The 17,015-nt window shown below is 37.9% G+C and overlaps 1 protein-coding gene across 3 annotated transcripts in view; it reads right to left on the bottom strand.

Annotated features, from left to right (window-relative positions):
- The window catches only part of VPS13A (vacuolar protein sorting 13 homolog A), a 253,920-nt gene that overhangs the window by 180,504 nt on the left and 56,401 nt on the right, over positions 1–17,015 (bottom strand). For all 3 annotated transcript variants that reach the window (XR_010659536.1, XM_065908329.1, XM_065908328.1), the window contains exons 18-20: positions 7,801–7,990; positions 7,600–7,714; positions 5,201–5,337 (exon numbers count right to left, since the gene is read on the bottom strand). Coding sequence is in view for 2 of the 3 variants with exons in the window: in XM_065908329.1 (XP_065764401.1) it covers positions 5,201–5,337; positions 7,600–7,714; positions 7,801–7,990 (442 nt within the window). In the remaining variant the exon portion in view is untranslated. The remainder of the gene's footprint in view (positions 1–5,200; positions 5,338–7,599; positions 7,715–7,800; positions 7,991–17,015) is intronic.

The raw sequence follows: 17,015 nt of genomic DNA, 5'->3' as shown, positions 1-17,015 counted from the left end.
TTATAAATTTCCTTCCAAGGAGTAAGCATCCTTTAATTTCATGGCTGCAATCACCATCTGCAGTGATTTTGGAGCCCAAGAAAAATGAAGTCAGTCACTGTTTCCACTGTTTCCCCAACTATTTGCCATGAAGTGATAGGACTGGATGCCATGATCTTAGTTTTCTGAATGTTGAGCTTTAAGCCAACTTTTTCACTCTCCTCTTTCACTTTCATCAAGAGTCTCTTTAGTTCTTCTTCACTTTCTGCCATAAGGGTGGTGTCATCTGCATATCTGAGGTTATTGATATTTCTCCCAGCAATCTTGATTCCAGCTTGTGCTTCCTCCAGCCCAGCGTTTCTCTTGATGTACTCTGCATATAAGTTAAATAAGCAGGGTGACAATATACAGTCTTGACGTACTCCTTTTCCTATTTGGAACCAGTCTGCTTTTCCATGTCCAGTTCTAACTGTTGCTTCCTAACCTGCATACAGGTTTCTCAAGAGGCAGGTCATGTGGTCTGGTATTCGCATCTCTTTCAGAATTTTCCACAGTTTATTGTGATCCACACAGTCAAAGGCTTTGGCATAGTCAATAAAGCAGAAGAAGATGCTTTTCTGGAACTCTCTTGCTTTTTCGATGATCCAGCAGATGTTGGCAAATTGATCTCTGGTTCCTCTGCCATTTCTAAAGTGAGCTTGAACATCTGGAAGTTCACGGTTTATGTACTGCTGAAGCCTGGCTTGGAGAATTTTAAGCATCACTTTACTAGCATGTGAGATGAGTGCAATTGTGCGGTAGTTTGAGCATTCTTTGGCATTGCCTTTATTTGGCATTGGGATGAAAACTGACCTTTTCCAGTCCTGTGGCCGAGTTTTCCAAATGTGCTGGCATATTGAGTGCAGCACTTTCACAGCATCATCTTTCAGGATTTGAAATAGCTCAACTGGAATTCCATCACTTCCACTAGCTTTGTTCACAGTGATACTTCCTAAGGCCCACTTGACTTCACATTCCAGGATATCTGGCTCTAGGTGAGTGATCACACCATTGTGATTATCTGGGTCGTGAAGATCTTTTTTGTACAGTTCTTTTGTGTATTCTTGCCACCTCTTCTTAATATTTTCTGCTTTTGTTAGGTCTATACCGTTTCTGTCCTTTATTGAGCCCATCTTTACATGAGACATTCCCTTGGGATCTCTAATTTTCTTGAAGAGATCTCTAGTCTTTCCCATTCTAGTGTTTTCCTCCATTTCTTTGCACTGATCACTGAAGAAGCCTTTCTTATCTCTCCTGGCTATTCTTTGGAACTCTGCATTCAAATGGATATATCTTTCCTTTTCCCCTTTGCTTTTCACTTCCCTCCTATTCACAGCTATTTGTAAGGCCTCTTCAGATAACCATTTTGCTTTTTTGCATTTCTTTTTCTTGGTGATGGTCTTGATTTCTGTCTTCTTTACAATGTCACGAACCTCCATCCATAATTCATCAGGCACTCTATCAGATCTAGTCTCTTAAATCTATTTATCACTTCCACTGTATAGTCATAAGGGATTTGATTTAGGTCATACCTGAATGATCTAATGGTTTTCTCCACTTTCTTAAATTTCAGTCTGAATTTGGCAATGAGTTCATGATCTGCACCACAGTCAGCTCCCAGTCTTGTTTTCGTTGACTGTATAGAGCTTCTCTATCTTTGGCTGCAAAGAATATAATCAATCTGATTTCGGTGTTGACCATCTGGTGATGTCCATGTGTATTTTCTCGTGTTGTTGGAATACGGTGTTTGCTATGACCAGTGCGTTCGCTTGGCAGAACTGTTAGCCTTAGCCCTGCTTCATTCTGTGCTCCAAGGCCTAATTTGCCTGTTACTCCAGGAGTTTCTTGACTTCTTACTTTTGTATTCCAGTCCCCTATAACGAAAAGGACATCTTTTGCGGGTGTTAGTTCTAGAAGATCTCGTAAGTCTTCATAGAACTGTTCAACTTCAGCTTCTTCAGCACTGCTGGTCAGGGCATATACTTGGATTACCATGATATTGAATGGTTTGCCTTGGAAAGACAGAGATCATTCTGTCATTTTTGAGATTGCATCCAAGTACTGCATTTTGAACTCTTTTGCAGCCATGAAGAGATACCCCACATTCAAGATAAGAGAAAACCAAGTAAGAGGTAGGCACTGAGAGAGGGCATCAGAGGGCAGACAGACTGAAACCACAATCACAGACAACTAGCCAATATGACCACATGGACCACAGCCTTGTCTAACTCAATGAAACTAAGCCATTCCGTGTGGGACCACCGAAGACAGACGGATCATGGTGGAGAGGTCTGACAGAATGTGGTCCGCTGGAGATGGGAATGACAAACCACTTCAGTATTCTTGCCTTGAGAACCCCATGAACAGTATGAAAAGACAAAAAGATAGGACACTGAAAGATGAATTCCCCAGGTCGGTAGGTGCCCAATATGATACTGGAGATCAGTAGAGAAATAACTTCAGACAGAATGAAGGGATGGAGCCAAAGCAAAAACACCACCCAGTTGTGGATGGGACTGGTGATAGAAGCAAGGTTCAGTGGTATAAAGAGCAATATTGCATAGGAACCTGGAATATTAGGTCCATGAATCAAGGCAAATTGGAAGTGGTCAAACAGGAAATGGCAAGAGTGGACATCAAAATTCCAGGAATCAGCAAACTAAGATGGACTGGAATGGGTGAATTTAACTCAGATGACCATTATATCTACTACTGTGGGCAGGAATCCCTTAGAAGAAATGGAGTAGCCATCATAGTCAACAAAAGAGTCCAAAAGAGGCCAACCTAGACAGCATATTAAAAACCAGAGACATCACTTTGCCAACAAAGGTCTGTTTGTCTAATCAAAGCTATGTTTTTTTTTTCAGTAGTCATGTATGGATGTGAGAGTTGGACTATAAAGAAAGCTGAGCGCCAAAGAATTGATGCTTTTGGACTGTGGTGTTGGAGGAGACTCTTGAGAGTCCCTTGGACAGAAAGGATATCAACCTAAGGAAAATAAGTCCAAATATTCATTGGAAGGACTAATGCTGAAGCTGAAACTCCAATACTTTGGCCACCTGGTGTGAAGAACTGACTCACTGGAAAAGACCCTGATGTTGGGAAAGACTGAAGGCGGGAGGAGAAGGGGACGACAGAGGATGAGATGGTTGGATGGCATCATCGACTCAACGGACATGAGTTTGAGTAAACTCTGGGAGTTGGTGATGGACAGGGAGGCCTGGCATGCTGCAGTCCATGGAGTCACAAAGAGCTGGACATGAATAAGCGACTGAACTGAAACCTGAATTTTAATTCCATCTCTGCCATTTATGCAACCCCAAAGGGCTTCCCTAATAGCTCAATTGGTAAAGAATTCACCTGCAATGCAGGAGACCCCGGTTTGATTCCTGGGTCAGGAAGATCCACTGGAGAAGGGATAGGCTACCCCCTCCACTATTCTTGGGCTTCCCTTGTGGCTCAGCTGGTGAAGAATCCACCTGCAATGCAGGAGACCTGGGGTTCGACCCCTGGGTTGGGAAGATCCCCTGGAGAAGGGAAAAGCTACCCACTCCACTATTCTTGGGATTCTCTTGTGGCTCAGCCGGTAAAGAATCTACCTGCAATGAGGGGGACCTGAGGTTTTAACCCTGGGTTGGGAAGATCCCCTGGAGAAGGGAAAGGTTACCCACTCCACTATTCTTGGGCTTCCCTTGTGACTCAGCTGGTAAAGAATCCACCTGCAATGCAGAAGACCTGGGGTTCAATCCCTGGGTTGGGAAGATCCCCTGGAGAAGAGAAAGGCTACCCACTCCAGTATTTTCGCCTGGAGAATTCCACGGACTGTAAAGTCCATGGGGTCACAAAGAGTCGGACACAACTGAGCTACCTTCACTTTTCAAGCAAGTTATAGTTACATAACTCTTTCATGCTATACTCTGCATACTACTTTTTTCACTCAAGTATCCTGGAAATCATTTTACAGTAGAAAATAAAGATTTTATTCACCCATTCATTCATATACATACACACACACATGCATATATGTGTTTTTTATTATAACATTTTCCCCTCTATTTTACACAGTTCATTTGAAGTACACAGTCAAAATTGACTATCTGTTTGAAAGTAACAAATTTTAGGCAAAAGGTTATGCAAATTGCCTAAGGTCAAAAAACTAAAGATACACCGTTACTTTTGACCACTATACCTTTCCACTGGCTATTTCCACTATACCACATTGCCCATGAACCAAATCCATAAAGAAGTTCAAATATGAATTATTAGCTGTATAAAATTTTATTATAAATGTAAATCCAGCAGTGTCTACATAATTACTAACCGAGGAGTAAAAAAATACATAAAGGAGAATGTCAATATCAAGGAAAGACACACACTTATTAGGTAGCCAGAAAGAGCATTCCATATCTATCCCTCTTGGGTCTTAAACTGTTAGCTAGTCCTCTACATTTAATGATATGGAGTACTCCTTCCCAACTGAGCTTCCTATGATGATAAAAACGTTCTCCACCTGTTTTAATACAGTAGCCACAGGCCATTTATGACTACTAAATGCTGGAATGTGGCTAAAGTATAACTAAGGAACTGAATTTTAAAAAAACTTTAATCAATTTAAATAAATACAAGTGGATACCACATTGAACAGCATAGAAGCGGAAACACAGAAAAAAGTATTCTCTACTCAAAACTGATGGAAAAAACATACATAACTGAACAGGAAGGGAAATGAAAGAAAACCATCTCTCAATTATAGGACTATTTAATACAAATACTGAAATGTCAATATTTAAAGTATATACACAACAAATTTCAGAAGGATGAAAATACATTTGATGACTTCGAGAACTTCCTCCTACTCTATACATTTTAATTGATCAAGTAATAAATTTAAATTGAAAAGACAATAAACTCCTCAAGCATTACTCTCAAATTTTACAAATGTAATTCTTAGGTTCGCCTCTGACCTTCAGCATTCAATCGGTCATTTTCATATAAGAAATGTAGAAAACTACCTAATAAAATGAAACCACTTTATTTGTTACAAAGGGAGGCTTTCTCAAATCTTAATTTCTGGTACTAAGCTAAAAATTAATTTACCAAATCAAACATCTATAAATCAAAACACATCTTAAACAAAGTAATATCACAAAAGACATATAAAATACTTAATAGTAGTATATACCTTGAGATGTCCAAGATCCAAAAGAAGGAGATTTGACGTAGGGCTAAAGATACCATCTTGTGGGATAATGATATATGAAGCATTCAAGTTAATTCTGAGATCCAGAACTTTCTGTGTTTCAATAATATATACCAGACCTGAAGAAAATTTAAATCTTTACAATGAATAATGTTCACAAATTACTCCAGAAACAGAGAATCACCAAACACATGAATTAGTAACACAATTTAAAAATAATGTGAAGTTAGTATTAATTTTAAAATAATCTTGAGCAATCTTGTTTTCAATATAAAGTCAATGTGTACGTTCCTCATTAAATATTAGTCAAGTATAAAACTATAATACTTCAAAAAGGAATTTTTGATCCATAAACTCAATTGGGTAAAACTTGGAAGATACGCATCTAAAAAAATTAAGTTCCATGACATAGTTATTCATAACTGTGATATCAGAATCTCTATAATTCTCCCCAATTTGTGAAATTAACACAGCTATATCTGCCATACTGAACAATGAACTCAACCTTTATATTACTTGAGACAATGAAAAATTTTCAATTACTAAATCATCTTCAAGAAAACCATATGTAAACCAAAATAAGCAACCAGAGCTTTCTATAAAAACAGATGAATCTATCCCAATGAATTTTAACTAAAATAACATTTTCAACTTATATTAAAACATTTAACTAGAGTTTATATCCTGGTAACATCAATAAGTAGGTAGCCAAACTTTTTCTTTCACTTCAAGCAATAAAAATTGTGAGACACAGAGCAAAACAAACAGCAATGAAAATGAAACTTACTAAAAACATTAAGAGGAGGCAAGAGAGTAAGCATCTATCAAGTGGAAAATCAAAGTGAAAGAGTCAGTCAACAGATTTCAAAGGGAACCAAAAAAATTTTATCCTGAGACCATGCTCTGCACTTGGTAAACTTTGGAACTCCTTTCCATAGTCTCACAGAGCATAGGGAACAGATGACAAAAAAACAGAGTCCAGTAGGAGTTCTCATAAATCTGGGATCTAAAAGATACATACTAAAATTAAATCTCCCTCTCCCTAAAACCTACCCATAAGAGAACGCAAAGAATGTCTCTGAGAAAAACTTGGTGCTACAGAAGATTCCTGAGAGTCCCATGGACAGCAAGGAGATCAAACCAGTCAATCCTAAAGGAAATCAACCCTGAATATTCATTGCAAGGACTGATGCTAAAGTTGAACCTCCAATACTTTGGCCACCTGATAGAAAGAGCCAACTGACTGGAAAAGACCCTGATGGTGCAAAACACTGAGGGCAGGAGAAGGGGGTAAAGAGGGATGTTTAGGTTCCAAACGGTACAAGGGTGGGAGCGGAGGAAACAATGCTATAATTTATCCAGAGGCAGGCAAAAAAACAGCCAAGAAACAGAAAAGACTGAGTATCACAGCTTGAAAAACACCTCATATATGTTGTTTAAATGACACACCTAGAACTAAACATAAAGGGGACAAGAAGGTAGAAGAATAAAAAAACATATGGCAGACAATTACAACCAAAAGAAACCTAGAATATCTATACTAAAATCAGAATGAAAAGAATATTGAAAAATTAAAGCATTACCAAAAATATTCAAAATTTCATACAGATAAGATTTGTTTCACAGGAAAAATTTATCTCTGTATGTACCTAATTAGCAACAAAATTTATAAAGCAGAAAATTACAGATCCACATGAAATATACAAATCTACATAGACACTGATGTGTTTTTCATGTACTTCTCTAAATAACTGCTAGACTATGGTGAAAAGGGAAAAAAAAATCTACTAAGGATACAGAAGACATGAAGTACATACTTTTCAAACATATATGGAACATTTTAAACATTACCATATGTTGAGCCAGAAAGCAAGTCTCAACAAATTACAAACCGTTAAAAACCACAGAGATCATCTCTATAGTCACCTATATTTTTTAAAAGTGAATCTCTAATTTAAAATTGTTCCCAAAGAAACCTCCTAGCCCAAAGACTGAAAAAAAAAAAAAAAAAAATGAGACCCAATCTTATACAAACTCTCCAAGATAATAAAAAAAAAGGGTGGAACTTCTAGGTTCTGAGACCAATAGACTAAAATCTGGAAGTCATTACAAGAAAGGAAAATATAGGTCAGTTTCTGTCATAAACAGTATTTCAAAAACCCTAACAAAACTTTGCAATTAACATGAATGTGGTTCGAAGGTCAGACCTTTCTAAAGTGTAAGACATAATTATCATTCTATTTGAATTTAAATATATAAAAGTACCAGACTAAGTTTCAACTGTATCTAGTCTAGAAATATAAACTCAAAGAATACTAAAATCAGTATAACATGATTCAAACTTTAGTAAATGATAAAACAACAATAATACTGGCATTTACCTGTTGCTGTCTTATCACGAAATTCTTCAAGTTTTGTCAAAGTTATTGAAGTCAGCTGTGCTAGATTTACCTCTTTTGGAGGTCTGAAGAATTCTACTATACTATTCACTGTTCTCTGTTAAAATAAGTATCAATAACATGAGGACAAACTCAAGGCAAATAGAAATATATTAAAACTTAGGAATTGCAAAAAATGCTTACTGCATCATATAACATTTCTAAAGGTTCAGCTTCTATGATACACCTCTGAGAAACAGTTTCATCTAAAGGATTTATCTCAAACATAATTTTCAAGAGTGATGCAGCATCATCTAATGAAGACAGGAGGCGGGGTTTTGTTGAGTTATCTGGTAAGCCAGTAACATGAAATGAATCTATTTTGGTTTCAAATCTGCATGAAGAAAAGATAGGAAAAAAATTATCAATATAATCTTAAAAGTATTTTTCAAATTAAAAATAGTAAAATAAAAAAAATTTCACTCTGCATTTCTTGCTACTCTGTTCCATGCACAACAAAGAAAATACACAGCTATTTGATCTAAACTGACAAAGATTAACTCACAAAGAATTCTATTCACATGTTGATTTCTAGATTAAGCAATTTTGAAGGGTTTGGGGTTTCCGGTTCCCTATGAAAGGAGTTTTAAGTTACCACTCCATACTAACAAGTAAAAAGAACTGAAAAACCAAAAACTCTTCTTGGATATATAAGAGGGGAGGACACAGGGTAAACCACTGCTCCTAAGACTGGAGAGACAGACAGACAGTCATGACTTACCAGAGCAGAGACCTGCCAAAGGAAGATAGCATGGACACCAGAACCAAGGCTGGGAAACCTAAACTGTATCTGATGAACTGCAGGAGAGGTTAGTGTAGATAACTGAGAGTTAAAAACTCTAGAGGGAGCCAGCCAAAGGGAGGACCCAAATAATTTGATATATACCCCCAGGAATTTGACCAAGTTCTAACAGTAAGAACTGGAGAAATATCTCCTCCTTCGGCAAGGAGTGGTCAAATAGGAGATGACTGAACATGAGACCAAAACGAGAGAATTTAATTCAGAAGACCATTATATCAACTACTGTGGGCAAGAATCCCTCAGAAATCCTCAGTAGCCCTCAAAGTCAACAAGAGTCCGAAATGCAGTACTTGGGTGCAATCTCAAAAACAAAAGAATGATCCCAGTTCATTCCCAAAGCAAACCATTCAATATCACAGTAATCCAAGTCTATGCCCCAACTACTAATGCTGAAGGAAAGTGAATTTGAATGGTTCTATCAAGACCTATAGAACTAACATGCCAAAAAGATGTCCCTTTCATCACAGACGAACGGAATGCAAAAGGAGGAAGTCAAGAGTTACCTGGAGTAACAAGCAAGTTTGACCATGGAGTACAAAATGAAGCAGGACAAAGGCTACTAGACTTTTGCAAAGAGAACACACTGATCAAAGAAAACATTCTTTACCAACAATGCAAGAGACGACTCTACACATGGACATTACCAGATGGTCAATTTCAAAATCAGGTTGATTATACTGTTTGCAGCTGAAGATGCATAAGCTCTTTAGAGTCAGCTAAAACAAGACTGAGAGCTGACTATGGCTCAGATCATGAGTGACTTATTGAAAATTCAGACTTGAAGAATGACTTAAATGCGTTATGATTATGAGAAATAGATTAAAGGGATTAGATCTGATTGAGTAAAAAACCTATGAATGGAGGTTCGTAACACTGTACAGGAGGCAGTGATTAAAACAATCCCCAAGAAAAAGAAACGTAAAAATGCAAAACGGCTGTCTGAGGAGGCCTTACAAACATCTGAGAAAACAGGAGAAGCAAATGGCAAAGGAAAAAAGGAAAGATATACCCATTTGAATGCAGAGTTCCAAAGAATAGCAAGGAGAGATAAGAAAGCCTTCCTCAGGAATCAACACAAAGAAATAGAGGAAAACAATAGAATGGGAAGACCAGAGATCTCTTCAAGAAAATTAGAGATACCAAGGGAACATTTCACACAAAGATGGGCACAACAAAGGACAGAAATGCTGTGAAACTAACAGAAACAGAAGATATTAAGAAGGGGTGGCAAAAATACACAGAAGAATTATGCAAAAAAGAACTTAATGACCCAGATAACCATGACAGTGTGATCCCTCATCTAGAGGCAGACATCCTGGAGTGTGAAGTCAAGTGGGCCTTAGAAAGAATCACTACAAACAAAGCTAGTGGAGGTGATGGAATTACAGCTGACCTATTTCAGATCCTGTAAGATGATGCTGTTAAAGGGCTACACTCAATATGCCAGCAAATTTGGAAAACTCAGCAGCAGATACAGGATAGGAAAAGGTCAGTTTTCATTCCAATTCCAAAGAAAGCACTGCCAAACAATGTTCAAACTACCACACAATTGCCCTCAATTCACATGCTAGCAAAGTAATGCATAAAAATTCTCCAAGGTAGGCTTCAACAGTACGTGAACCGAGAACTTCCAGATGTTCAAGCTAGATTTAGAAAAGGCAGAGGAACCAGAGATGAAATTGTCAACATCTGTTGGATCATAGAAAAAGCAAGATAATTCTCAGAAAAACATCTACTTCTGCTTTATTGACTATGTGGATCACAATGAAATACAGAATATTCTTAAAGAGATGGGAATATCATACCACCTAACCTGATTCCTGGGCAATCTGTATGTAGGTCAAAAAGGCAACAATTACAACTGAACATGGAGCAATAGACTGGTCCAAAATTGGGAAAGAAGTACATCAAGGCTATATACTGCACCCTGCTTATTTAACTTCTATGCAGAGTACCTCATGCAAAATGCTGGGTTGGATGATTCACAAGCAGGAATCAAGACTGCTAGGAGAAATATCAAATTTTCTCAGACATGCAGATGATACCACCCTAATGGCAGAAAGCAAAGAGGAACTAAAGAGACTCCTGATGAAGGTGAAAGAGGAGAGTGAAAAAGCTGTCTTAAAACTCAACATGTGGAGAGGGGAGGTTCAGCGTCCGGGAAAGAGGAGGCCAGAATGGGGACCAGAGTCATAGGTGGTGGATGGGACGCTTGGGTTTCACAGGAAAGAAGATGGAGGGTGCAGAGCAGGTGTCTATGACTGGATCTGCAGTTGAAATTTGGCCTCCACAGAAGAACTGTTTACTGAGACAGCAAGAGCGGAAGGCGGACCACAGCAAGGCTGACAAGTGGCCCAGGTGACACATTCACGTGAAAACCGCCTCCCCATCCTTGTCTTCATCTGCAGGGACAGGAGCTCTGTGCGCCATGGAGAATGTATCAAGCCCTGAGCCTTTGGAGTGGGAGCAATCACTCCAAGACCCTAGACTATCAGGGACTAACCCTAGGGAGTATCAAATGGTGAGAACTCACACAAAGGAAACCACTTGAATACAAGACCTGGCATTACCAGGCAGCACCCTGTGCAGTGGCTCAGACGGTAAAGCGTCTGCCTCCAATGCGGGAGACCCGGGTTCGATCCCTGGGTCGGGAAGATCCCCTGGAGAAGAAAATGGCAACCCACTCCAGTACTCTTGCCTGGAAAATTCCATAGATGGAGGAGCCTAGTAGGCTATAGTCCACGGGGTCACGAAGAGTCAGACATGACTGAGTGACTTCACTTTCACTCACCAACAAAAAACAAAAATACAAAACCAATCATCAGCACACAGGATTACCACCTCACCCAGCCGTGCCCATCAGAGGGAAGCAAACACTCAGCACAATCTCAGCCTGCAGGAGGCTTACACGAACCACTGCATCAGCCTCAGACGGGCAGAAGCCAAAAGGAAGAAGAATTCAATCATGAAGGCTGGGAAAAGGAGACCTCAAACACAAAGTTAAAAAAATAACGAAAGGCAGAGAAACACTACACAAATGAAGGAACAAACTAGAAACACAGAAGTCCAAATAAGTGAAGAGAAGATAGGCAAACACCTGAAAAAGAATTCAGAATAATGATACTAAAGATGGTCACAAACCTTGAAAACAAAATGGAGAAAATGCAAGAAGCAATTAACAAAGACCTAGAAGAAGTGAAGACTAAACATAGAGACAAAAAACAGAATTACTGAAATTAAAAATACTCTATAAGGAATCAATAGTAGAATATCTAAAGCAGAAGAACGAATCAGTGAACTGGAAGATAAAATGGTGGAAATAACTTCTGAAGAGCAGAATAAAGGAAAAAGAATGAAAAGAACTGAGGACAACATCAGAGACATCTGGGACAATATAAAATGCACCTACATTCAAATTATAGGGGTCTCAGAGGAAGAGAAAAAGAAAGGGTATAAGAAAATTTTTGAAGAGATTATAGTTGAAAATTTCCCCAACATGGAAAAGGAAATAGTCAATCAAGTTCTAGAGGCACAAAGAGTCCCATACAGGGTAAATCCAAGGAGAAACACTCCAAGACACATTCTAATCAAACTAACAAAGACTAAGCACAAAGAAAGAAAATTAAAAGCAGCAAGGGAGAAGCAACAAGTAACATACAAGGGAAATCCCATCCACTTAACAGCTGATCTTTCAGCAGAAACTCTGCAGGCCACAAGGGAATAGCAGGATATATTTAAAGTACTGAAAGGGAAAAATCTACAACCAAGATTACCCAGCAAGGATCTCATTCAAAATTGATGGAGAAATAAAAAGCAAAAGTTCAGAGAATTCAGTACCACCAAACCAGCTTTACAATAAATGTTAAAGGGACTTGTATGGTCAAGAAATACAAGAAAAGAAAAAGATCTACAAAATCAACCCCAAACAATTAAGAAAATGGCAACAGGAACATATATATCATTACTTTAAATGTAAATGGATTAAGTGCTTCAACTGAAAGACACAGACTAGCTGAATGGAAACAAAAACAAGACCTACATATATGCTATCTACAAGAAACCCACTTCAGACCTAAAGACACATATAGATGGAAAGTGAGAGAATGGAAAAATATATTCCATGCAAACGGGAAGCAAAAGAAAGCTGGAATAGCAATCCTCATATCAGACAAAAGAGACCTTAAAGATTATAAGAAATAAGGCAGGACATTACATAATGATCAAGGGATCGATCCAAGAGGAAAGCATAACAACTGTATATATCTATGCACCCAACACAGGAGCACCTCAATACATAAGACAAACACTAAAAGACATAAAAGGAGAAACTGACAGTAACACAATAATAGTAGGAGACTTGAACACCCCACTCACACCAATGGACAGATCATCAAAACAGAAAATTAATAAGGAAACACAAGTCTTAAATGATACATTAGATAAGATGGATCTCACTGATATCTTCAGGACATTCCATCCAAATGCAGAAGAATACACCTTCTTCTCAAGTGCACATGGAACATTCTCCACAATAGACCACATCCTGGGTCACAAATCAAACTTCAGTAAACTTAAGAAAACTGAAACCATATCAAGCATCTTCTCCGACCACAACACTTTGAGACTAGATATCAATTACAAGAAAAAAACTGTGAGAAACACAAACACGTGGAGATTAAACAACACATTTCTAAATAACCAGTGGGTTACTGAAGAAATCAAAAGGGAAATCAGAAAATTTCTAGAAACAAATGACAATGAAAACACGACAATTCAAAACCTATGGGATGCAGCAAAAGGTGTTCTAAGAGGGAAGTTTGTAGCAATACAATCCTACCTCAAGACACAAAAAGAAAACATCAAATAGACAACCTAACTTTACACCTAAAATAACCGGAAAAAGAAGAACAAAAAAGAACAAAAATTAGTAGAAGGAAAGAAATCATAAAGATCTGAGCAGAAAGAAATGAAAAAGAAATGAAAGAAATAACAGTAAAGATTAATAAAATGAAAAGCTGGTTCTTTGAGAAGATAAACAAAATTCACAAACCTTTAGCCAGACTCAATAAGAAAAAAAGACAGAAGAATCAAATCAACAAAATTAGAAATGAAAACGGAGAGGGTTACAGCAGACAATGCAGAATTACGAAGAACTATAAGAGACTATTATGAACAACTATATGGCAATAAAATAGATAACCTGGAAGAAATGGACAAATTCTAAGAAAAGTTCAATCTTCCAAGACTGAACCAGGAAGAAATAGACATTATGAACAACCCAATTACAAGCACTGAAGTTGAAGTTGTGATCAAAAATCTCCCAAAAAACAAAAGCCCAGGACCAGATGGCTTCACAGGAGAATTCCATCAAACATTTAGAGAAGAGCTAATGACTATCCTTCTAAAACTCTTTCAAAAAATTGCAGAGGAAGAACACTTCCAAACTCATTCTATGAAGCCACCATCACCCTGATACCAAAATCAAAGACAGCACAAAAAGAAAACTATAGGCCAATATCACTGATGAACATAGGTGCAAAAATCCTCAACAAAATCTTAGCAAACAGAATTCAGCAACACATCAAAAACCTCATACACCGTGACCAAATTAGGTTTATTCCAGGAATGCAAGGATTCTCCCACATATGCAAATCAATCAATGTGATACACCGTTATTAACAAATTGAAACATAAAAACCATATGATCATCTCAAAAGATGACCAAAAAGTCTTTGACAAAATTCAGCACCCATTTATGATGAAAACTCTTCAAAAAATGGGCATAGAAGGAACCTGCCTCAACCTAGTAAAGGCCATATATGATAAGCCTACAGCAAACATCATTCCCAATGGTGAAAACTGAAAGCATTCCACCTAAGATCAGGAACAAGACAAGGTTGTCCACTTTCATCACTATTATTCAACATAGTTCTGGAAGTCCTAGCTATAGCAATCAAAGAAAAAGAATTAAAAGGAATCCAGATTGGAAAAGAAGTAGTAAAGCTCTCACTGTTTGCAGATGACATGATACTGTACATAGAAAACCCAAAAGATAGTATCAGAAAATTACTAGAGCTAATCAGTGAATTTAGCAAAGTCACAGGATACAAAATCAATAGACAGCAATCACTTGCATTTCTATATACTAACAATGAAAAATCAGAAAGAAATTAAGGAATCAATCCCATTCACCATTGCAACACAAAGAATATCTAGGAATAAACTTACCTAAGGAGACAAAAGAACTGTAAACAGAAAATTACAAGACACTAATGAAAGAAATCAAAGACGACATAGACAGATGAAGAGATATTCCATGTTCCTGGGTAGGAAGAATCAATATTGTGAAAATTACTATACCACCAAACACAATCTACATATTCAGTGCAATCTCTAACAAACTATCAATGACGTTTTTTCACAGAACTAGAACAAAAATTCCCCAATTCATATGAAAACACAAAAGACCCCGAATAATGGAGCTGAAGGAAATCAACCTTCCTGACTTCAGATTATACTACAAGGCTTCCCTGGTGGCTCAGATGGTAAAGCATCTGTCTGCAATGCTGGAGACCCAGGTTCATTCCCCGGGTCGGGAAGATCCCCTGGAGAAGGAAATGGCAACCCACTCCAGTACTCTTGCCTGGAAAATCCCATGGAAAGAGGAGCCTGGTAGGCTACAGTCCATGGGGCTGCATGGAGTCAGACACGACTGAGTGACTTTACTTATTTACTTAGTCATCAAGACAGTATGGTACTGACACAAAAACAGAAAAATAGACCAATGGAAGAAGATAGAAAGCCCAGAAATAAACCCATGCACCTATGTGTACCTTATTTTTGACAAAGGAGGCAAGAATATAAAAGGGGGCAAAGACAGCCTATTCAATAAATGGTGCTGGGAAAACTGGACAGCTACCTGTAAAAGAATTAAGTTAGAACACTTCCTAACACCATTCACAGAGACAAACTCAAAATGGAATAAAGACCTAAATGTAAAATTAGAAACTATAGAACTCTTAGAGCAAAAACATAGGCCGAACACTCAATGACATAAATCAAAGAAAGATCCTCCATGACCCACCTCCTAGAGTAGTGGAAATAAAGCAAAAGTAAACAAATGGGACCTGATTAAACTTAAAAGCTTTTGCACAGCTAAGGAAACTATAAGCAAGATGAAAAGACAACCCTCAGAATGGGAGAAAATGATAGCAAATCAATCAACTGACAAAGGATTAATTTCCAAATATACAAGCAGCTCATACAACTCAATGCCAGAAAAACAAACAACCCAATCAAAAAGCAGGAGAAAGACCTAAACAGACATTTCTCCAAGGAAGACATACAGATGGCTAACAAACACATGAAAAGATACCGAACATCGCTCATTATTAGAGAAATGCAAATCTAAACCACTATGAGATATCAGCTCACACTGGTCAGAATGGCCATCATCAAAAAGTCTACAAACAATAAATGCTGGAGAGGGTGTAGAGAAAAGGGAATGCTCTTGCACTGTTGGTGGCAATGTAAATGGATACAGGCACTATGGAAGACAGTATGAAGATTCATTTAAATAGTGCAAATATAACCACCATATGACCCAGCAATCCCACTCCTAGGCATATATCCTAAGGAAACCAAAATTGAAAAAGACACATGTATCCCACTGTTCATTGCAGCACTATTTACAATAGATAGAACATGGAAGCAACTTAGACATCCATCAACAGATGATTGGATAAAAAAGGTGTGGTACATATATATGATGGAATATTACTCAGCCATAAAAAGGAATACATTTGAGTCAGTTATAATGAGGTGGATGAACCTAGAACATATTATACAGAGTGAAGTAAGTCAGAAGGAGAAAGATAAATATCATATTCTAACACATATATACAGAATCTAGAAAAATGGTACTGAAGAACTGATTTACAGGGCAGCAGTGGAGAAACTCCAGTGTTCTCGCCTGGAGAATCCCAGGGACAGAGGAGCCTGGTGGGTTGCCGTCTGTGGGGTCGCACAGAGTCGGACACGACTGAAGCGACTTAGAGAGAGTGAGTGTGTGGAGAAACAGACATAGAGAAAAGACTTATGGACATGGGGAGAGGGAGGAGAGGGTGAGATGTATGGAAACAGTAACATGGAAACTTAATTACCATATGTAAAATAGACAGTCAATGGGAATTTGCTGTATGGCTCAGGAAACTCAAACAGGGATCCTGCATCAACCTAGAGGGGTGGGATGGGGAGGCAAATGGGATGGAGGTTCAAAAGGGAGTTGATATATGTATACCTATGGCTGATTCAATTGAGGTTTGACAGAAAATAACAAAATTCTATAAAGCAATTATCCTTCAATAAAAAATTAATTTAAAAAAACCTCAACACATAAAAAACAAAGGCAAAAAAATCATGGCATCCAGTCCCATCACTTCACAGCAAATAGATGGTGAATAAATTGAAACAGTGGCAGATTTTATGTTCTTCATCCCCAAAATCACTGCAGACAGTGATTGCAACCATGAAATTAAAAGATGCTTGCTCCTTGGAA

This window comes from Muntiacus reevesi, chromosome 17 (genome assembly GCF_963930625.1).
Source record: "Muntiacus reevesi chromosome 17, mMunRee1.1, whole genome shotgun sequence".
In the NCBI taxonomy this organism is placed as follows: Eukaryota; Metazoa; Chordata; class Mammalia; order Artiodactyla; family Cervidae; genus Muntiacus; species Muntiacus reevesi.
This window is presented reverse-complemented; position numbering and strand designations above follow the sequence as displayed.